This window comes from Vigna unguiculata, chromosome 4 (assembly GCF_037176805.1).
Source record: "Vigna unguiculata cultivar grain cowpea cultivar isolate G323 ecotype 2 chromosome 4, ASM3717680v1, whole genome shotgun sequence".
NCBI lineage: Eukaryota > Viridiplantae > Streptophyta > Magnoliopsida > Fabales > Fabaceae > Vigna > Vigna unguiculata.
This window is the reverse complement of record NC_140795.1, coordinates 32596697-32622228: the sequence shown is the minus strand read 5'-3', so window position 1 is coordinate 32622228 and position 25532 is coordinate 32596697. Positions and strand designations below refer to the sequence as shown.

At 26.3% G+C, this 25532-nt stretch overlaps 1 protein-coding gene across 1 annotated transcript; it reads right to left on the bottom strand.

Moving 5' to 3' along the window:
• Window positions 1-5502: 5502 nt before the first annotated feature.
• On the bottom strand, window positions 5503-11103 carry LOC114182449 (nudix hydrolase 12, mitochondrial-like). The gene is made up of 6 exons (XM_028069318.2): window positions 10896-11103; window positions 9913-9987; window positions 7319-7433; window positions 7148-7231; window positions 5996-6145; window positions 5503-5854 (listed from the first exon to the last, which is right to left on the bottom strand). The coding sequence occupies exons 2-6, from the start codon at window positions 9981-9983 to the stop codon at window positions 5597-5599; spliced, it is 678 nt and encodes a 225-aa protein (XP_027925119.1). The 5' UTR covers window positions 9984-9987; window positions 10896-11103; the 3' UTR covers window positions 5503-5596.
• Window positions 11104-25532: the final 14429 nt, after the last annotated feature.

The following is a 25532-nucleotide window of genomic DNA, read 5'->3' as shown; positions in this document are numbered from 1 at the left end:
CCAACACGCAGAAGCTCCAAGGACAGATTTACCAAGCTGGAAAAGAATAGCAGAGTGAGTATTAACGTAAATCTATGGCAAAGCCCTAACTAGAAGTACGAACATACGAGCGGAAAAACGGGGTATGAGGTGTAGAACACTTACACGAGGCTAGAAGACGCAACTGAGCTCATTGGTTATAGGTTGGGAGTAAACCCTAGCAGAGGAAGACGACAGCAGCTCAAGGGTGTGAGAGATCTGTTTTTACGAAAGTGAGCAAAGCGTTAGGGTTAGGACACATTATGTCTGATTTTGCCTTTTTGGACCAGCCCTTAGGCCCATTAGATTAAGGACAGCTCATAAAATAACTGGGCCTTACAACAACTCCTTCTTAATTGAGTTGATTTGGTTTGAGTTTTTACTTCTATTTAAAAAAAAAATCAAATAAAAGAAAATCGTTGCTTTTGTTTTTTTTTTCTCATTTCATATTCAAATTAATATGTTAACACTCTTGCCAATAGATGTTTTTAGGATACTCGGAAAAACAATGTATTTTGACACATTTCAATATAAAATTCTTTTGTAATTTTTTCATCACTATCTTTTGGAATAACTATCTCAATTTTGGATGTTTTAATGTCTGGTCAAGTGTGGAAGAAAAGCAGGAGAAAAGTTGCTCTGACAGGACATGACTTAGGAAACCAAGGCTAATCTAATATAAAATAGAATTAATTTTGAAAGATAATGCATGATTTATAACAGTAATAACAAAACATGATTTATGGGAATGATCGCAAGACAAGATGACTAAGCTGAAAATTAATCATCACTCAAATATAAAATTCTTCTGATTGTTAATAAAATAAGGACACATGGCGATTAAATTACTGTAAAATAAACTAACTAGTCATCCATAAATTTATATTTTTATCTAATTTAATACATTACGTAATTTTAATGTGCATAAAGAAGTTATTCAATAATTTTAGATTAATATGATATTTGAGCTTAACTTTATATAAAAAATTATACACCGTCAATCAAGTGAAGAATCCTTCTTAATCCTTTTTTAAATTATACTTCAACAAATAACAAATTGATCATATATAATATTCTGGTATACTTAATGGTATTATATTATTTAGAAATCAAAATCCAAGACAATTTGTAAATACGTCTTTCTTTTTAATTCTCCAAAACATATAAAACCATAATAAAATTCTAACTCTAAAATAGAAAATATATTTTAGAAAATATATCAAATACAATAATTAACGTTAACAATAGTGTTTTAATAGACTTAATGTTAGAACATATAATAATTCAAATTTATGTAAAGGTAGTAATAGACAATTTCTTTCAACTGTAGTCATACAATTCTTACTCTACTTCTAATAAGAAAATGCACTACTAATTGATTCAATTTCACTCTAAAAGGGTTTGAGTTATCTATCAAACTCAGATAACTTTTCTGTTTTACAATATTAGATGCACTAAATACAGTGCCTAAAAGTGTTTTCTTTCTTTTTCTTTACCATTAAGAAGATATAAGAACGCATAGCGAGGTATAAGCATCACAAAAGTAAAAGGAAAAAACCCAACAACATTGTGTTTGATACTTAATTCATAGATTAATGTAAACAAAATAAAGTGATGAATAGAACTGAATATAAAGTATGACCTAATTTTCCAAATGCCAGAATCGAGGGAGTTTAATATTCTTCCTTGGAACCTAAGAAAAACACAATAAGGACAATCCTATTCATTCTCTTTTGTCCTAAAGTGGTTACATAGTAAATGGTTTGAGGGTTTTGTTTTCTGGGAGACACAAATCTCTTAGACATGAATCTATGCCTCGTGAAGTTGCCTTTTCTTCATGTGCGGCTATAGTGGGTAGTGGTGGGTACCATTTTCTTGTTCAACAAAGAAACAACCCTTTTGATTTGATTTGATTGATACTTTCATTGAATATAGATTGTTATTTGCTTCAATCAAATCAGCAACAGTGAAGTTTGAATTTGGAAAATGTTTATTTGGGTGATTAGAGAAAGATGAAACAGTTAATTTTGATGTGCTCGACTTAGTTATCATCTCGAGGTGTTTATAATTAAATTGTAACAAAATTAAGTGACCTATAGCATGGCTCTCACTAATCACTGTTATTCTTCTTCTTTTGACTCTTCTTTGACTCTATTGGAATGTTATTTCCTCTTATATACATCATCTTTAACTAAATAATATTTTATGCTCTTTTTTCTTAAAAGGTGACAATGCCATGTGTATAGTGATATTGACCTCTCCTTGCAACCAGTGTATTTATTATTCAATAAAAACATTTTGTAACTATTGAAAAAAATCATTATTAATTAAAATCATTACTGTTTTTATCCTCAAGAATCATTCTATTAATAGAGAAATAGGATTAACACAAAAAATACAAGAATATAATGTGAAAACTCTAAATATAGAGAAAACTATAATACACAGAAAATGGGAGATGCCAATATGCTCAACCTAGCATGCACAATTTGCTCAACCAGAAGTCACCACGTGTCATGGTCCTCCACTTTCAAATCTGACAAACGGGAGATGCCAAAAACCACAATCCTTCACTCACAGATCTGACAAACCAGGAACTACCACATCATCATTTTTTTCTCATGCAGATCTAAAAAAGTACATGTGCCAACCTTCATATTCTCCGCACAGCCACTACAAGACACCACAGACCGTCACACCACAACCCACACAAATCAGAATAGTTTTGTTCACCTTCAACCCGTTGTCCACCGCGAAGCATCACTAGAACTGCAGCGAACCACCGCGCCCAGATCTGAAACGAAACTTCATCATCAATGGACAACCACCAGTCATCACAACGCAACCCTTCCGTGCACCATCACTTTGCATCGCCCGTCACTCCTCGGATAATTCACCATGACTCACAATTATTGCACCTTTGCGAACCCAGATGCATATTCATCGCGCCAACAACACTAACAGTGATCCTTCTATCAAATTTATCATTGCAACTTCAACAAACAAGGATGATTCTCCAACAACAAGGAATTAATACTAAGAAAAAATTCTACCAAACTATAGCTCTTGATACCAATTATTCGAAAAAATGTGTTATCAATTAAGAACATTATTGTCTTTACCCACAAGAATCACCCTATTAAGAGAAAAATAAGTTAAAAAATAAGGAAGGCAAAAAATATCACTCAAAAACCCCAAATAGAGAGAAAAATCACGACCGTTTTCTAATGACAACCATAGAATAATCACTATGTGCAAATTTTTACAACACATAGAAAACACTCTCAACCCTTTGATCCCAAGTACACCCATACTTTCTAGAGCAAGAATTTAGCTACACCTCATAACACTCTACTATAGGAGAATAAGAAAAACCAAACACTAGCTCAAAGTGTCTTTGACTTAGGGCAAATAACATATCATGGACTTAGAGCCCATTATATAGTCACTAACACCCACTCTCTAACTTATCCTAGACGATGTGAGACTTTTCAAGATGTATTATTTTCACCAGTCTGACAATAATGCATTATCTAAATAAGATATTCGGAGTTATAAGATTGACTTAGTAGTAAAATTTAAAGAGAGGGCGAGAGAGATTGCGAGTTGAACTTCAAAGTTATAAGGTTGACATGGTGAGTTTAAAATGAATAGTGGGAATGGTTTTTAGTTCAACTTCCTCACCTAACAAAATATTAGCAACTAATATTTACCAATCAAAAATCTAAATAGATATTTATTTTAATCTATTTAATTGATATCTATTTAGTTGTACATGATAACAACACAAGATTGTACATTATATATATATATATATATATATATATATATATATATATATATATATATATATATTATTCCTTCTAGGTTAAATTTTAATTGTTAAAAAGAGTAAAAGTAAATCTAAATAGATATTTAATGCAAAACCACTATAAAATTCTCATTGATGTTATTTTAAACATAAAATAGTGTTTTATGATTAACTAATATATTTAGACCATTTTTAGAGTTTTTAGTTTTCTATTTCCCTTCATTAACATTATTAATAAATAAATATCTAATTACTAATTTGATCTTTATAGTTAAGTCTTTGATTCATTTTTTATTATTATATTTGTTGTTGACTCAATGGAGTCCATTATTTGTTAATAGAGTCAATGTGGTTCCTAAGTTAAATTGGCTTTAACATAATTTAGAATATTACAACATATATGTCTAATAAAAGACTTAATTGATGATTTGATCTCTATTGTCTTCTGACTCAATTGAATCCCCATATTTTTTAGTTTTTAATGGTGACAATATGATCCTTTTTCGCCAGCATCGCCCTCGATAGATTCTAATGATGTTAATTTTGATTTCACGAAATAGATTACATTATCTTTATCTAAACAATATAGAAACATAATTGAGTTCAAAACAAAATATGAGGACAAAAATAAATCATAAACAAAACAAAATATGAGGACAAAAATAAATCATAAACCTAAATATGAGGACTAAACTACTAATTAAGTTTTTTATTAGAGACATGTAACCTTAACACTAATTAATCAAAAAGAATCACATTGACTTTATTTAATAAATTTGACTAAAAAATAAATATAAAGGATAAAACGAATTAAAGACGTAAATATATGGATGGAATTATTAATTAAGCCATTAATATTTATATAAACTTGGTTATATTTTCACCTATAATTAGATATTTAATAAAAAATCACTCAAATGAAGTATTTTGGTTGATATAATTCTCGTTAATTTAAACTCAATCATATTATTTTAAACAGAAATTAGTGTTTTGTAATTAATTAATATATTTAGACCAATTTAGAGTTTCTAGTTTTTTTCTCTCTTCTCATTGGCACAAATTGATTAAATTGATTAATGTGTTAGATAAATTATGGTAATATGTTACATAAATATATTGACTAAGACGTAGCTAACGAACTAGGAAAATACTTAAACTCTATTGAGAAAAGCCCGTTAATCTCAAGCAATAAGATATAATAAAAGCGAGTTTTAAATTTCAGAATTCGAAGAATCTTGTATTTAGTTTCTATTAAACCTTTCTTGAACTCAATAGTTGAAATGGTTCACCAAATTTAATGTTTAACTATTTTAAGGTAAGTATTTTTTTCTTCTTCTTTTGTTATTATGTTAGAACAAGTTCACGTACATTTTTTCAAATCATACATGATTTGTTTGAAAAAGAAAAATACTAGAACAAAAAATAACTTTTTGTGTTGGGTTAACAATAAACATGCCAACTTTTATTCTATACTTCTTTAACATAAATAAGTTTTCTTAAGATCTTCTTGAATCATAGGCCAAAATCAGTTTTACAAGAGTGAAACTATTCTAAACCAAGTTTTCAAATGTTCAACCAAACACAATGTAACACGGTGATTGTGTGATTATGTTGAGAATCCAAGTGTGAGTCTAAGTCCAACATTAAATAAAATTTAAAAAGCTGAACAAATATAAAGATAAAGACTCATAAATCTATTCATTTTGTCTCAAAAGATCCAACATATTACTGCATCACATATGAGACACACTGCACAAACATAGAGTGTCAATAACCTAAGTGAATAGCTATCTCCTGGGAAGAATGGGACAGGATATTGGTTCTTGATGATATACTATGATGTTGTGTGGAAGTGGTTCTTTTATAGCATTTTGTTGACACATCTAGCACTGACATTGAAGAGGAATCGACATTGTTTTCCTCATTCTTTAGCTTTCTGTCTTCTGCCATAACAATTAAAAACACTTCCAATGCCTTGCTCATCCACTCATATCGGCTCAGTCTGAATGCTTCTTCTATGTTCACCTAAGAAACATATTCACCTTGTTAGGATTTCAAGTGTGATTATGATCCTATATTGAATAGGAATTAGCATGAACAATAAAGAAGATAACATAATTATTGTGATTTATGTAATTGTTTTAAGAATTTAGAGAGAAGAATTACCCATTGGCGATTATGGTCTTTTTGCTCTGCCCAAGCCTCAAGTTCTTGAGTGACCTCTAAGGAAAACATGTACCCTCTGCACCATCCTTTTTGGCTGCATGAATCCATGCTGCTTTTGCTTCTGAACTCCCATCTTCCCAAGGGAATTTCCTGAAAATTAATGCCCACCATTTAGTTCATTGAGATTTCTTAAATTTGGTATCATATACATCATATGAATGAGGAAAAGCACTAATTCACTTTAATTGGAACCATATATTTACGTTGGACTGGGTAAAAGGGTAGCTTTAGCAGGATAAACTTGGTGTAAACTAATTTCTGTCATGTTTTTACTCAGAAGATTCATACCTAAATACGAAATCTTCCCCCTACATAATACATGTGGATTATTTGCTTTTTCATGTCAAACAACTTCAAAGAATATTGTGGTCAATGAGAATTTGTTAACAATAGATTATTATCAGTGTTGAAGCTATTCAAATGCTTATAGAAAACTTAATAATGGAACCTTAAAAATAAAGGGAAGTTGTCATGTTAATTTCATGATCAAGGACTATTACATAGAATATATATATATATATATATATATATATATATATATATATATATATATATATATATATATATATATATATATAAGTTTGAGATTTTATGTATCATAGAAAATAAGACAAATAATAATATATAAGTAGAGAAAAATCATCTATCTTATTGATTTGATTAAACGAAGTTGAATTAGACTTAAATTTTATAGTTTAATATAATATTAAAATTATTTAAAATCTATCACCGTCAATATTTAAACTTATTTTATCATCCTTATCAAATATTCTTGATTCTCCCATTTAATATGATATGGCGTGCAAGATATACCACATCAACTTGAGATATGATTAAACTAAAATAGACAGGTGGGACAAACCTTTATTCGTACTTAATGTCATTAAAAGTTTTCCTTAATCGATATTAAGATTTATCGTGCTACTACTATCAGATTTTCTTAATTTACACATTTACACATTCAATATTTTCTAGGTGAGCAAGTGTGTTGGAAATCTTAATCATCTAAAGATTACTTATTCTATTATTCAAATTCATGGTTAAACTTTTCACGGATGAATATCATACAGGTAAATACTTAAATAAACTTACTCTTACAATCCCTTTAACTCCTGCTTCCTCTAGGGCTTCACGACAAGCAGCTTCTGTAACAGTTTCATCATCCTCCCATCCTCCCTAGAAGAAGAAGAACAAGAGACACTTCACAAAGAGTTTCATGTTGATGAAGTTTCCATTGGTTAAAAAAGAAGAAATATCAAGTACCTTTGGAAACACAAGGTCATCACGTTTTGGTGAAGAAACCATAAGTACTTCTATCATCTCCTTAGTATCTTCATTTTTATCTACTTTTCCCTTTTTCCATCTATAGGGAATACATCTGTTACAAGAAAATTTTCATTATAATTGTTAGAAATATTGGTGTAAGTCTCATCAAATATTTGTCTCCACCACTTTTCTAGCAATATATATGCTTGGAAGTGCTTCAACTACCAAAATTCAAAATCTATTTCTTAAAATTTATACTTCTAAATTGATATTTTTCTTTCTTAACAGAAGTTTGCAGAAATATTTGCATGTGAGCTATGTGGAAGTTTCTATGGGAGATATATTCATTATTTTATATAAGGGAAATGATACTTTCATAAAATTTTGTTTCACAAACTTTGACAAACAACTATTTTTGATAAAAAGAAATCCTAAAATTTTATTATTTTATTTTTGTAACTTTCATAAAAAAATAAAAAAATTACTCTATTTAATAAATTTGTTAACTTTTTCAAAAATTTGTTTGTCAAAAAATTATTTTTGTTTATACAATAATCAAAATTGATCAAGCAATTAGATTTTATATTTGTTCGGGTCAAATCCAATGAGGTTTGCTATAAAATATAGTTGAGTATTTTAATGTCAATATGATAAGACTTTTGTAAATTACACTTGCCCCTCCTCCTTTCGTTATAATTCATTATGAACTAGATCAGAAAAAAAAAGGGAAATTACTAAGTATAGAATGAGAAGATAAATTGAAACCACATTGAATAATCAAGGATTCAATATGTTTTTTCTTTATCTTTTAGAAATATAGTGATTTTTTATACTAATTTTTATAAAAAAAATAAATGTATAAGAAGCTTTGAGACCATAACGTGAACAAGTAATGATGTAAACCGTATAATAATTTCCCATTTAAGACCAAAAGTGCCAAAATTGGAATTGCCTTTTGTAAGGCTGACCCTGAGATTGGTTTAGAAGTGTGATGACAGGGGCCCAATTGGAGAGGCCCAAAAAGGTTTTGCTTTGACATATTATCAATTTAAAAGAATGATAAAAACTTTCATAGAAAAGCTCTTTTTCATTAAATTATCCGGTTGACTAATTCTATATTCTAACCATTTTCCCAATTCAATTTCTCCAAAAGTACTCTTCCGTATTTTCAAAATTTAAGGTAGCAGGAACACTTTTTTTTTTCATATTAAAAGACATGAAAATTGTAAAAACTAACAAGAAAATTTCTGAATAATAATCGATTTCAGTGATAATAATTATTGGACCAATTTAAATATTAATTTATAAAATTAAAAATTATTAGTTACTAAAATAGCCATTATTATGAATAAAATATTATAATTATCACTAAATTGATCTTTTAAATTAGGTATCAAGATTTTGACTACCAAATGAAATAGTTTCTAAATTAATTTATAATTAATTAGTAATCAATTATAATTTTTTATTCATTTTACTGACTCTTTTAGTAATTAATAATTCCAACAAAAATTGGTCACTCAAAATTTGTTTCTAATTAATTAGTGACTAATTATAATTTTCTATTTATTTTAGTGATTCTTTTAGTAACTAATAATTTTTAGTTTTGTAGATTGATATCTATATCGGTCACTAGTGGCTCATTATTTTTTGTTTTTAAAATTTGCTTCTAGTCGATTATTTTTTTGTAATGTAATAATTTTAAAGACAAGAAAAATGAATGATATAAAATAATAGGATTCTGAATTATTTATACAGTGATTTCTAAAAGAAGTTTTAACTGACTCATGAATAAATTTAAATATCTTTAATTGAATATTTTAAAATTTGTTTTATTGAGTATTTAAATTTTTTATTTTTTGTTAAAGTAATTTTTTTGTTTGATTTTAGGTCATGAATATTGTTATCGTTTTCTCATCTGTAAGTAACAGACCAAATTCACTTATTCTTTCTTCTGTCTTCTTCAACTTGTCCGTTACGTCACTCATTTCTTCTCTAAGAACAAGTTGACTTTAAAACTTCGAGAGAAAATATAAATTGATTAACAAGTAAGAAGTAAGAAAACAGACAAAATTAAGATACTTAGACGAAAATAAAAAATATTTTGAACATTCAATTAAACGAAATCTTTTAACAGAAATTTAATTAAAAATATTCAAATTTATAAAATATTTAAAATTTAATAGTTATACAAATTATAGTTTTAATAAAAAGGTACTTTTTTAATAAAATATGTGTCCATATTTTAAAATATTTATATATGAAGGCTTCATGGAAACCATAAAATATAGGTACTGGCTTTTGTAGAAGAAAACTTGGATAATGATCATTTAATATTTTTCTTGAAAACAACCATTAGAGAATCTCTTTTAATTAAAAGAAAATTATATTTAGAAGATAAAAATAAATACAAATGAAAATTGTGAAATAAAGTAATTAATATATATATATATATATATATATATATATATATATATATATATATATATATATATATATATATATATATATATATATATGATTGTTTCACAATGATATAAAATATGAAAGATGTTAAGCTATTCCAATAAGTGAAAACTAAAAGGGCTTACCCGGAGACGAGGCGCATGTTGTCTTCGTAACGCTGTCGTTGTCGTCCTGTACGCGCTGTCAAACACGACATTATTCTAAACAACACACACAAAAACATCGGTAAGAATCAATGAAGACCACGTCTAAAGAATGTTACTTTTCGGTACATTTAAGAGTTTTACAGAAAATTATAAATAATTTAAATATATATATATATATATATATATATATATTTAGATGTAGTTTTTATTTATAATTTAATTAATAATTTGATTTTTATATTTAAAGTTTTTATTTGTTTTGTTCTGATTTTTATATTTATTTTTAGATTAAATATGTTTTTAGTTTCTATATTTATATTTTAAATTGAAATTTTTTTGTCGAAATATATTTTAATCTCCAAACTTTACAAATCAATTGATATAGTATTTCTAATTTGATATAGTTAAATTTTTTTAAAGTGTAAAACATATTTTAAGTTAATGTTTGAGTTGTTTACATTATTTAATTAACATATTCTAGTTCAAATGTCGGTTTCAAATGTCATCTAACAAGTCCAAAAAGTTAATGTCATTGGATTAAAAAAATTATATTTATTCATTTTTAAAGTTTAGAGACCAAAATACACCAAAATACAAGACAGAGAGAAGTTCTAATTTTGCATCAAATTTTAGAAACTAAATACATATTTAACCCTTTATTTGAGTTTTTGCATTTTTTTTCCACTCAATTGAGTCTTTGTTATTTAAGAAAAAAAAAATTATTGAAGTTAGAGAGTTTTGAGATAAGAAGTAATATATACTTTGACATATAATATCTTTCAAATAAAAGTTAACTTCAATTTAACACAAAAGACCAAGTTAAATCTTTAAAAAAAAAAACAAGAATTTAATTAAGTTTAAGTAAAATTATATAACTTAATTGAGTAAAAAATAAATATAAATCAATATATATTATGGGAACGGAATCATGTAAAAAAGCATACAAAGAGTGAGAAACTTACCTACGCAAAAGGATCCAAAATTCAGCTTTCGAAATATGTGAGAAGAGAGGAAGCAGAAAGAAATGGTTATATAAGATAGAGAGTGTGTTCAATAAAATTGGAAGGAAAGTGAATCACTCATAGCATTGGAAGCTTTGAATTCTGGTTCAGAAAGAAACGAAGACGAAGGGAAGAAAAAGTGGAAAGAAAGAAAGACTGAGATAGAGGTTTGAGAAGGTTCATAGAATTGCAGAAACGGCATTTCTTTATATAGTGAGCAAATTTTCCAGTCTTTCGGGATCAGAGAGCTGGAGTTGAATTTTTTTCGTTGACTTTTCATTGCGCTTAATGTTTTCTTCTTTCTCATATCAATGCTTTCATATTTGTGTTAGAAAATAATAATGTGTAAATTAGATTTCTTTATGGTCAAGTTTATTAGGGAATGAGACATGTTGAGAAAATATTGAAAACCGTTGCATAAAAAACATAATGAAATTTTTCATACATTAACGATTAGGAAAATCATTCATGTATTTTCAAATATTCATTAAACATAATTAATATTATTGCTCTTCATATCATATTCATCAAAACTTTACATTAAATAATATAAAAAAACAGTAGAAAAGTATTATTAAAATAAAAAAAAATTATTTTAATAGTTGTCGGTCTAACTCAATAAATATATTAAGTGTATGGTGGGGACTTGAATAATTATACAGTTGAATTTGTAATTTTTTTTTCAGAAAAAAATTATGAAAACATTGCACAAAGTAAAATAATTACACCAAAAATTTTGCAGTTTTTATAAAAAAAAAAAATGTAACATAGTAATACTTTTTTTTTATTTGAACCACTCTAACTTTATGTTGTTTTTTTTTTTGTTTCTTCTCTTATTTGTGAATATGTTTTAGGTAAGGGTTATTACTTTTTTCGAACAAAATACACAAAAGAGATAAACCTATAATTTTATAGAATATATAATGTGATAAACAAAAATATAAAAAGTAATAATGTTTAATATGTATTTATCAAATTAATATATTTGTGAATCGTAAATTAATATCTAGTGATTATATATACGTAAATAAATAAATAAATGAAAATGAATAAGATTTCAAATTAAATAGAAGCAAGTACCTTTTGATGGAGAAAACTATTTTGTTAAAGATGGTTAGTTAAATATTCTAAAAGATTAATTTTAACAAAACTAGTATATATTTCATTTTTATTTTGAAAAAAATTTTAAAAATTGAATGGACTGATCATTTTATAGAAACCTGATTTTCCTCCTTAAATATTCTTATCATTCATTCAAGAAAGCTTTAGGCTCAACTAACTGTGTGATGCTAAAAACTTTTAAAAAAGAAATTAAAAAGATTAATTCTTTAATAAACTAAAAGTTTTTTATATATAAATGAATTTGCAGAATATTTTATATAGTTTTTTTGAATTTTTAATTTTAACTTGTGTACAAACTAATTTTAATTTATAAAACATATTTTATTTATCTTATACTTTTCTCCTTGGAAACTCAAAGTTAATACGTTAATGACCAACAAAACTTTTTTTTTCTAGTCCAATTATGGATCACGAGAGATATGTATGAATCAGCCTATACGTCACTCATCGTTAAAATATAAAATCAAAATAGTTTTCGGCAAAAACAATTTTTTTATCCTATACAAGATTTGAAAAGACCGCACCAACATCAAAGATCGTAATGAAATTTTCATACAGTAAAATATATTTTAATTTCCGAACTTGTATGCGAATTTTTTTTAATTTGATATATTTTTCTCTTTAAATTTAAAAAATAATAAATATGATTATTTTAATTTAATTAAGTTAAATTTTGTTGATATGTGAAACATATTTATCCCCAAATATTAAAATAGAAACATATAGAAAAATATAAACAATACAAACAAATGTTAAGATAAAATAGTTTGACATATTAAAAAAATAACATAATTAAATATTACAAATATATTAAAATTTTCATACAAAATATATTATAATTTTACGTCAATATTCAAATACTAAATACTAAATATCCAATTCAAATTACTAACTAACGTGTCATTCATATATTTAATTCCTACTGGAATCATAACTATTTTTTTTAAGAAAAATTAAACTAGTAATTAGCATTCTAAACTTTCAATAGAGAATAATATTATATACATAATATCTTACTACAATAAAGATCATTTTAGATATACGTATAAAATTATATCTAAATTATTAAAATTGTGATCTAAAAATTAGGTCATATTTTTTTATGCGTGATATAGATGAATGTAAGTATAAGTAATAGACAATCGTTTTTAGTACCACAATACTTTTAAAACTGTTGTTTAAATTCTTCACAATAAATTTAAAGTAATAATTATATAATCATGGACTTTTATGATATTTATACAATATTTATAAAATGTTGTTTATTATATGTTTAGTGTAACATCCAAAGATAAAGTAAAATTATATATATATTTCTACTTTTTAAACCTATTTATTTATAAAAAAAAAAAAAACTGACAGTAAGGGTTTTAAATCTGCAAAATTCTATGGGAGCTAAATTACTATGTTGATTTTGAAATTCTTGCAGCACAAGCACAAGTAAAGAATATTTAGTTATGTTGCATTCACGGTGCTTGTAACATCTAAAGATAAAGAAAAATTATATATATATATATATATATATATATATATATTATGAATAATAATATATCTATAATTATAATAATTACTAAGTATGTAAATAAGACAATTATAATTATAGATGATTAATTAACTAATACTATATATATATATATATATACTACACGTCTAATAATAGGCACCAATTATTTTAAAGTTTCCACTGATTATAAAGAATTAACATTCTATATGTATATATATAAAATTTTACATAATTATTAATTTGTACTGTTATTAAAAAAAAAACAAATGAGCGATAAGGTTGCACAATAACTCTTATCTTATCTGTTCTGATGTAGCATTTAATGCAGAAAAAAAAAATCAGTAACCAAGCAATCAAAGCCAATCAAACGGGAATAGTATTTACAAACCTAGTTAAAACTAAACTATATGTAATCATTACATTGAGTCATATAAATAGGGGTGAGAGATAAATGGGTGAAAGTGTGAAAGTAGTGAAACGTGATAAAGGAAACAGATAGTGTAGGTGAGGTGAATTAAGGTTATTAGGAAATAGGAGGTGGAAGTGCGACAGAGAAAAACAAATATCATCAAAGCTTCAGTACAACCTTGGTATATTTTCCACAATAATTAAGGTAAGGGAAGGAGACATCTATCATTTTATCTTTTTACTATGATTATTTTTATCTATTCATAATTATTTTTATCTCCAGTGAGGTGTCCCTAACCTCATTCTAATTTATATTTAGTTCTAATTCCTACTTATTTATTTATATTCATCTTTAGTTATTTATTCAATTTATATTTATTCTCATTTACTTATTTATATTCATCTCCATTACGTACTGGTCCTTTTTAGTTATTTATATTTATTTTAATTATACATTGATCCTATCTATTTGTTTATATAATTATATGATTTAATATTGAATTAAAATTTATGATAAATAAAGATTTGATTATTGTAGTTGGAGGTATGACCTTGGGGATTTAAATGAGTTAGTATTACTCAAGATGAGATGTTCTTGAGTTACTTTGTTGGCCATGAGCTCATTTATCCTGACTAGTCACTACAAAATTAATCAATATCTTTATAAACGTATAATAAAGATCCAATTTTATAGTATTGGAAGAAATTTCATTTCATTTTATTTGATTATGATATACTGTATTTTTTTTATGTGATATTTGTCTCACTTCCCTATTTTATGATTGTGTGTAAAAAACAAAATTTTATAACATTATCATAGATGGCTGCTCTGAACACGCCTGATCCCTTCTTCGCTGACATTGGGGCTATTTTTCCGGGAAATGCATGGCAAACCAATGTAGTGAATAATTCTGTAACATTTCAGGGAACGGGAAACTCTACCATTACTTTTCTCTCTGCTCCAAACGCGCCGATTGTCATCGAAGGACAAATCGGAATTACCTTTTATCTACCCCCAACAGTCCAAGTGAATCCTTTCCATAACCTTTTCCCTCCACCTGTTTAAACCGCATATGACGGGGAAACTGTAAATAAATAACCCTTCTTCCTCTTCTAGTGTAGGAAATATAAAATGTATTAAACAATGTGGATATAGGAAGTATATAATATTGTAAATATATATATAAATATGAATATTTTAAATATAATTATATATTAGTGTATAAATTTTTGCCTCTAAATAATTATAAGTATACTGTAATAAATAAATAAATAGAATTTTCTTTTATCGTCACATTTAGGCCACATTTATTTAGTGTTGTTTAATTTAGTGTGGTCTTAAAGTGTCTGAATCTTATATTAAACAACTACTTCAAAGCTGTATTATTACATTAAGCTATTATACATCACAACAAGTATTATTTCATTCACTTTTAATATTAAAAGTACTTGATATTAAAAATATTTAGATGATAAAAGTGATAGTTATTTTTTAGAAAAAAAAAAAGTTGATAAAATACTTTTGAAGTTTAACTTATTAAATGAATAAATACTTAATTTGATAATTTGAAATATTGAGATACTAATTAATAAGTCATTGAACAATTTCTTTTATGCAGTAAGTTTGTGAAAAGTTTTCTATTTTTTATCCAAATTTTTATTAATAAAACTCTTAACGAAAGTTTATATTAGTATTTAAATGTTACTCTTGTGTGACTCTTAGGTGTTAGACTTTATATATATATATATATATGAGTCATCGATAGTTTATTATACATTTATTTTCTTTAGTTTTTTCTCTTCTTGAAATTTTCTCGAAGAACTACTAATGTGAAGACAAAACCTTCGTCACTATTTCCCTTTCACCTATTGTCATACAAACCAACAAATTTTAAATCTATTTTTTGAAATGAAGGATTTAGGAAAAAAAAAAGTTAAATATGTTTTTGGTCTCTCAAATTTTAGTAAAATTTGTAATTAGTCTCTCATCGAAACTTTTGACCAATTTAGTCTTTCATTTTTAGAAATGCGTGAATTTAGTCCTTTTAATCAAATTTTGTTAAGTTTATTTGAAATTTTAAACGTGTTTTATGATAATATTTGAGTTAGTATTTAAACGAAAATGGGTCAAACAATATAAACAATTCAAATACTATCGTGAAATGCGCTTGAAACGTTAGATAAACTTAACAAAATCTGGTTAAAAGGACTAAATCCATACATTTCTAAAGATGAATGACTAAATTGGTTAAAAGTTTCGAAGAATGACCAATTCCAAATTTTACTTAAACTTTAGGGATCAAAAACATATTTAACCCAAAAAAAAAATCACTCAAATAGCACACTTCAATCTAAAAAATATTTAATATAAATTATTTGACTTATATTTAAAATCTTTAGCATAGCAACCATCTTTCTATCCACTATCCTATAATTGCACTTTTATAATTGATTGCTCCATACTAGGGATAGATATGAACTATTTTTTGATAGACACACAAATTTACTTTCAATGCCACAAAATTTTGAAAGGCACAAATACAAAAAAGCTATGATTTATATTTGGAATCTTGAAATTTTATTGAATATAAGGAGAAATATGAATGTTTTTTATATTGACATACAAGTAGTTGGTTACCTAAGGGAAAAGGAAGATTCATCAAAATAGGAGAAAAAGAGAATTTAAAGAAAATTGTAGTTGTAGTTTCTCCTTTTTCCTTTATATGTTGAATTCCATTTTTTATATCGGTCGTACAATTTTTAGGTTTTTTCGTGTTTTAGTGTTTCTTTTCAAGGAGGTAACAATTTAAATAATTGTTAAAAATTCAAATGTGAAAATAAATCTCATAATAGATAAAAATGAATAAAGTAAGCATTACATAAAAAAAATTATAAACTTATTATCTTAAAATTAAAAAATAGTATTAATTTAAAATAACATCACCACCACCACCGCATAAATAACAAAGAGATTAGGCTCATATCTCTTGTAATCTCTATCTAACGAATCTGACTAAAAAAAACATTTCATCGTGATAACTTAGATATATGAAAAAAAAAAAAACTTCGTAATCTTATTTGGGCAAAATAATTATTGATCAACCTATTAATCAAGACCTGAATCTTTCAAATGCCAAATTAGATATTATATACTATGGCGATCAAATTAAAATATGAAAAAAAAAAAAACACTAACGACTGCAAAAATATTAATTGATACAATCATTTATCTAATCTTGAAATGATTTACTTGTAATATGCGCTCCAAACTATCCTAATTATAGTTCAATATTAAAAAGGGAAGTAAACGTAAATTTTTTTACAATTTAAACTTTAAACAAACAAATAAAATATGGGTTTGAACGTAAATTCATATATTGCTCTCTTCTTATTCATAAATCTTAAATTGTATTTTAACGAAATTTTGAACCCAATTAAAAAAAATATTTATTATAGTAAAATTCTTTTATCGAGAGATCATTATTATAACAAAATAAATAAGCAAACAAAACCTATATTAATATTTAATACATAAAATCATATTATTTAAAGGATAAGGGTGATTATTTTTAAAATTAATTATCATATTTGATAGAAGATACGAGAAGGAACAATATATATTCCTTTTATAGAAAGTGTGACTATGCATGTATTTTAAATGATCTTCACTCAACCAAATATAGAATCAATTATACGGGTTCTCTGAACATAATATTAAATTTTATAACTGGTACTTTGTCTTTTGAATTTTTATTTTTGAATATTATATGAGCTGAATGAAAACAAAAGATAGAAGATAATATAGTGAAGTGAATCAGATTTTCTATCGACTTTTATTACTTTCAAAATATATTAGTTTTAGTATATTAAAGATTTTTTAATTTATGTTAAAATATCAAAACCCATTTCCCTTAATATAATTTACAGAAATAAAGATAAAAAAAATTAAGGAAAAGAAAAAACGATTCGAGTGAAGGTGTATGGTAAGAGGTATAATAAACTTTGCATATAAATGCATCAATGACACTGATTTAACAGCAGAACCGACACGCATGCCGACATTGTTTATTTTTGTTTATTTGAAATTTCTTGTTCAGACGAAACATGGTTCTTTCTTCTTGTTCAGACCTGCATAAATTAATGGCCTTAATCACATGCTAGGATCTCATTCGTTGAAACTAAAATTGATGAAACTTCATTCAGTATGCTAGTATAATAAATACTCTACCGTGATTAGTTTCTAATTGGGTATGAAGATAAAATACTATATAGAGCTGACATAATTTTTCTTTAATATAAATATATAAACACAAATACAAATAAGAATAAGAATAAAACTTTCATAAAGTATTAATTTTAAAATTGATCATATTTCAAAATAATTTATGCTAACTATATTATTTTAACAATTTTGAGAGGATATTTTATATTTTTTCTCTTTCCTTTTTGTCATTAAAATTTATCATTAGAGTAGAGACTTGATTATAAGTAAACTTATCATTTGATTCTGTTTATTTTTTTATCTGCAAAGCATTACGTATTATATATGTATAATGGACACTTGCGATATGCCCCATCCCGCTTATAAAAGAGCGTATATAGTATTATTTACTTTAAAATTAAATATCCTTACTTATACTTTTGATACATGATATTGTTAGCCAGATTAATAACCCATTACATTTGGCGTGTTTGGACAAACAATAGTATCCTTACATATTTTACAGCAATCTCAACATTTTAACAAGAGTCCGATAGCATTTTTTCATAATGAGTGATTGTACTTTGTATTCCCTTGATACTAGGAAGGGGAATTGCTCCTTTGTATGCTCCTCTACATTTATTTGTCTTCATGACAACTTCTTCTGCATTTGTGTTTTTCTTTGTTGTTTCCTCAAGTGCCCTTGTACTATGCATTATTTTGCTACCTTCTTCCTTCTCACCTTTCGGTCTCGTGTTCTTGGTCTATATTTTTTATCTATAAAGGAAACCTTCCATACCAGAATATTTTCCAAGATTGTGCACATTCTATTAACCTATTTTTGACTTCACCTTTTAGTAATGTTTTTAAATTTTGTACAGGGTCAAAATGTCAGACTGAATAGGACATTGTTACTTTAGGTAGTTTATATTTCAATCGTAACCATGCATTCACTTGTGTCATATTGAAGATATCTTGTCCATTAACATATCTTTCTCTAAAGGTAACCATATTTCTATGAGTTCAAATTGCTCATACAATTGAAATCCACGTTCACTCCCTACTTTTGTTTTGTTTTCCATTTAATTCCATTAGGTGGAACTTTTGGAAGTGGACATGTGTTTGGTTATGATGAACTGATTGCACCTATACCATTACAAGAAAATTAATAATTACCGACGAATTTTTTCCGACGGATATTTATCCGTCGGTAATTGTTCATTACCGACGGATGTAGTTGTTGAGTTTATTGATGGGTCATATCCGTCAATAATGTAAGAGATGAAATTATTGTAGTAGTTTAGCGGCAAAATTACCAACAGACGTCACTATTGGTTTTATCGACGAACTTTATCCGTCTGTAACATCCGTGATGAAATTATTTAATTAGTTGATTGACGGACTAGCCGACGGATGTAGGCTGTCGGTAAGGTCGTCAATGAAATTAGATTTCAGAATTAGTTTTCCCCTTTCCAATTTCATTTCCCACCCTCATTTTCATTTTCCTGTAGTATACCCATCTGTCACACATATCCCAAACCTTTCTAGCTATTTTGTAGGAGAAGAATAACTGTGTTGTGTTATTTTCTATTTCACTGCATAACACATATAGACAATAAGCTAGATCACAACACCCATATATGTTAAGTTGTGTTTTGTTGAGATCTTGTCCAGAAGCACTCTCCATCCAAAGTGTTTTGCATTTGGGAGGGCCTTTCACACTAATAAGAATTAAATAACGTATTGTTTTCACCACTTGGTTCATCTTGCAAAACATCTCACTATGGTTTTTATGCTTTAATGTTTTCCATTTTGGCTTCACATACAAATAGAATGTCGTAAGCAAATTGCAAGAGGTTAACCAAGGTTCCCTTGTAACCCACTCTTACGCATGTATACAACAACTTCTTTGTTGCTTATCTAACCAACCCTGCCAACCCCTCTACTACTAAAAATAGAAAAGGTGTTATTGGGCCCTCTTGTCTCAAGCCTATTTTTGGTTGGAATTCCTTAGTTGGATTGCCATTTACAAGAACTGATATTGTGGATGATTTCATGCATGCTTTAATCCAACCTATTCATTTCCTATAAAAGCCTAGCCTACCCATCATATAAAACATAAATTCCTAGCTCATTGAGTCCGACTTTTTCACAGTCCACCTTCATTCTTGCTACTTGCTTCTTTTGTCTTCTAGTCTTTTTCACTACTTCATTAGCCATAATAATGTTATCTAACTCATACCTTTTCCCTTAATGATTGTTGATTAGGTAGAATCAATAACTTTTGCTAACACTTTTCTCATTCTATTTGCAACACTTTGGAGATTACCTTGTAAAATCACCCAACCAAAGATATTATCCTGTAATCATTTAGGTATGTCAGATTATTTTTTAAAGGTAATAATGTGATAAATAACACATTACAACCCCTAGGTATTTCTCTAGTTCGTGGAAACCATTGTACTGCTTGAGTTAGATCATAATTCATAATGCCCTAGTTATTTTTGATAAAGTCAAAACTAAACTCACCTAGTCCCAGACTCTTATCAATCCCACACTCATTAACAACTTCATCTATTTCTCTTTCCTCAATGTTACTAATGAATGTGCTACTTTCATCAGGTGTTATAGATGGGAACTCAATATTGTCAAGCACTATCTTATTGTTAACAATAGGAGTAAATCTATTTTCAAAAAAGTCTTTAACCATATCTTATAAAGCACCATCCTTGGATTCCATACAAGAACTTGAAGATGAACCTTTACAATTTAAATGATCTATGACAAGAACAAGGAGCAAAAGATTGGAAGAACAAATCTATTCAAGGTTCTTTGTAAGACCCAAGAAAAATTAAATAATTAAATAAATTTTCATTTAATAAATGAGGATAATGGGAATATTTATGAAATTTAATGCGAGTAGTTATGACAAGAAATAGTACTAGCTCAAGTGGTTGAGAGTACTTGATTATATGTAGAGGACTTGGGTTTGAATTCTGTGTATGTCATTTGTGTGTTATTTTAATTGTGTTATTATTTTAATAATATGTTTGATCATGATGCGTGATAATATAATCCTAGATGTGTAAGAATTTTCACGAAACATGAATTGATTGATTTGGTTGTGCATTTGTTTTGTAATTGTGTAGTTGTGTGTTTGGTGCATGGTCCACTATGCTTCAGATGATACTTTAAGTATGGACTTTGCTGGAGCATTCCTTGAGTTGTGGCTCAGAATGACATTCCTCGAGCTGTGGTTCAGAATGAAGGGTAAACACGTAGTGATCCTAGGTTAGGGCTTGGTAGAGTTGTGGTTCAGAATGAAGGGTAAACACGTACCAATCCTAGGTTGTGGCTTGGTGATTTGGTAACCAGTGTGAGTGTGCGAGTTGTGGCTCATACAGATGGTCTCCACTGTATTATGCAATCACAGGTTGTAGCCAATGATGTGCTAATCCTATGTCGAGAGTACGAATTATGGTTCGTATTGGGAACTCCACCTGGCATTACGAATTGTGGTTCGTAACAAGATAGTTCGCACGTGTATCTACGAGTTGTGGCTTATAGATGGTGGAACCACGAGTTGTGGCTTATGGCAGCAAATGGCATCTTAAGGTCATCATCTGTAGACGTAGAATATGGATAAACATGGTGGTGGCCATGCTTTATGGAATCTAAGGATAAAGTTTCTCTGATGAGTGTGTGTGTGTGTGTGTGTACACTTGATTTGTGATTATGTATATATTTGTGTTATTAGCTCACCCTATCTGTTTGTGATTGATGATGATCGTGTAATTCGTTACACGAGAGCAAATGATGTTGCAGGTGGAGCTGGTGAGGCATAGAGCCAAAGTGGGGCTAGCATGGGAGTTTTGTGTTATGGATTTTGACGTTTTTATAAACAATTATTTTACTGAATTATGGACTTGTAATAGTTTTTATAACTTTATGGTTTTTATCATGTCGCATTAATAAAAATTTTAAATTTTCCCGCATTTTGGGAAAGAGCTTTGAATATTAACTGCAGATTTAATATTACTTTTTTTTTGAATTAGTAATATCCGGCCAATATGTTACACTCTTGATGCTACATGCAACAGGACATTCAAAGGATATGAAGATCATGACTTAGAGCATATTTAAAGGATAATTAATTTATGTTTTTAGACTTTGAGCTTTCTTTTAGAAATTAGTTATGTTTCTTTTATAAATTAATGGATTAAATATGTTTTTGGTCCCTTAACTTTCAGTGAATTTTGAAATTAGTCCATTTTGAAACTTTTGACTAATTTAGTCCTTCATCTTTCAAAATACGTGGATTTAGTCTTTTTAATCAAATTTTGTTAAGTTTATTTGATATTTCAAACGCGTTTTATAATAGTATTTGACTTAACATTAAGGCAAAAATGTGTCAAACAATATAAACAACTCAAATTCTATCTTGAAATGCGTACGAAACATCAAATAAACCAAACAATATAAATTAATTTATATTTTTATGTTTTTGGGCTCATACTGTATTGTAGAGTTTACATGTTATGTGTCTATATATAGAAGTACGAAAATTGATGTAGACACTTTTAGTAATATATTGAATTTTATTTCATTAAAAAGAGGATTTTCTTTATTGTTAGCCTAAGTCTTAGGTTCTTATCAAAGATTAACATTTTTGTGGCGAATCTTCAATTGACTTATCAATATGTTATGTTGTGGCGTCCTTCATCCTTGTCTTATTCCGCATTCTTCTCTGATTTTTTTTTGTACCTCTGGAATATTCAAATTCAGAAACGATCATATTCTTTCATGGATAAAATCGTATCAATATCTTTTACCTTTGGCGATTCTTCGTACCAATTACATTTATTTCCATCCCTTTTAGCTCATTATTTTAATCTTCTCCTTCTAATCCTCAAATGGAAGTACTTAGTGTTAATGTCACAATGCTCTAACCAATTGGCCTTGACCTTTTGTTTCAGAATTAGACTTTCTTTGTTACAAATCATTTTTAGCTTACTAAGCAACTTCATACGCTTTAGCCTTGTATCTTCACCTAAGTCACTCTCATCATCTAACTTATCTAATTCCTTAATTTGTCTAACAATTATCTCTTTTTTTTTGTGTTTACAATCCCAAAGACTTCTTTATTTCACAAGTTTTTCAGTTTTTTTTTAATTACTACCATTGGGTCCTCTTTTTCATTATATGTGGACCATCTCTCTTTTATCATGCCCTTAAACCTAACTACATTGTTCCAAGCATTATGGTACCTAAATGGTTTTGGTCCCCAGTCAATTGATGTCATTTTTAATATCAAAGCACAATGATCAAACACTTGTCTAGCCTTAACATATTGTTTGCATTTCGGCCCATGTTCCATCCATTCTAAGGATATCAAAATCATGTCTATCCTACTCTTAGCCTTACCATTTGGTTTGTACCATGTGTATTTTCCACCTATTAATAAGACATCAAAAAGCTCCAAGTTTTCAATAAAATCATTAAACCCCTTCATTTATATTGTTTCACTTACCCCAAGGTTTATACCCTTCCTCTCACTTGCTTTTCTCATAAAATCTTTGTTTGACTGATTAAAAATTGAAAAACATATGGTCTTGTTTTTTACTTTGAAAACAAAATCATAATTGTGCTTTTGTTTTGAATGTTTAAGTTTATACTTGCTAGTAGATCATTAGTGAGTTCTTAGAGTTAGGTTTCCAATGTGTTTTGTTGAAGTTCATTTCATCTAATTCTTGATTCGTTAGGAATTTCATTCGACAATTTGCTTCTACTTTTTATATGAAATGTGTGGTGTAAGGGCTTGACCAAAACATGTTTGCATGTTTGCAATCAATTAAACACTTGGAGAGGAATTGCTTTGGTTTTTGTTTGTAATTTCTTGATTTTGAACATGTTTGCATTCAACCTAGTTAGGTGTCTTAGGGGAGCTTTTGGTGTTCTTCCATCTCCTAATTAGAACCTTATTTGATTAATAAAAACCTTTAGATGGTGAGTGTGTCGTGAAGGTTCACAAGTGCCAACAAGTCTTAATAATAATAATAATAATAATAATAATAATAATAATAATAATAATAATAATAATAATAATAATAATAATAATAATAATAATAATAATAATAATAATAATAATAATAATAATAATAATAATAATAATAATAATAATAATAATAATAATAATAATAATAATAATAATAATAATAATAATAATAATAATAATAATAATAATAATAATAATAATAATAATAATAATAATAATAATAATAATAATAATAATAATAATAATAATAATAATAATAATAATAATAATAATAATAATAATAATAATAATAATAATAATAATAATAATAATAATAATAATAATAATAATAATAATAATAATAATAATAATAATAATAATAATAATAATAATAATAATAATAATAATAATAATAATAATAATAATAATAATAATAATAATAATAATAATAATAATAATAATAATAATAATAATAATAATAATAATAATAATAATAATAATAATAATAATAATAATAATAATAATAATAATAATAATAATAATAATAATAATAATAATAATAATAATAATAATAATAATAATAATAATAATAATAATAATAATAATAATAATAATAATAATAATAATAATAATAATAATAATAATAATAATAATAATAATAATAATAATAATAATAATAATAATAATAATAATAATAATAATAATAATAATAATAATAATAATAATAATAATAATAATAATAATAATAATAATAATAATAATAATAATAATAATAATAATAATAATAATAATAATAATAATAATAATAATAATAATAATAATAATAATAATAATAATAATAATAATAATAATAATAATAATAATAATAATAATAATAATAATAATAATAATAATAATAATAATAATAATAATAATAATAATAATAATAATAATAATAATAATAATAATAATAATAATAATAATAATAATAATAATAATAATAATAATAATAATAATAATAATAATAATAATAATAATAATAATAATAATAATAATAATAATAATAATAATAATAATAATAATAATAATAATAATAATAATAATAATAATAATAATAATAATAATAACTGTGTTGTGTTTAGAAGAAGAACTCTAAACACGCACCCTAGAAATACCAACCTAAATTAATAAAATCATCTCTGGAATCCCATTTGTAAACCTTTCTATAACTATTCTATTCCCCTCTTATATAATATATTAAAAATTACTAATTATACCATATCATAATTTCTATAAGAAAACACTAGCAAAGAAAATTACTAATTATTTTAAAACCTTAACTGCAACATA

Excerpts from the sequence above, each read along its gene's own strand:
- LOC114182449 (XM_028069318.2), bottom strand. The coding sequence starts at position 9,983 with ATGTCGTGTTTGACAGCGCGTACAGGACGACAACGACAGCGTTACGAA. Across the intron at positions 7,434-9,912 it reads AACATGCGCCTCGTCTCCGG|ATGTATTCCCTATAGATGGA; the intron begins GTAAGCCCTTTT and ends TTCTTGTAACAG. Across the intron at positions 6,146-7,147 it reads GAGTTAAAGGGATTGTAAGA|GAAATTCCCTTGGGAAGATG; the intron begins GTAAGTTTATTT and ends ATTAATTTTCAG.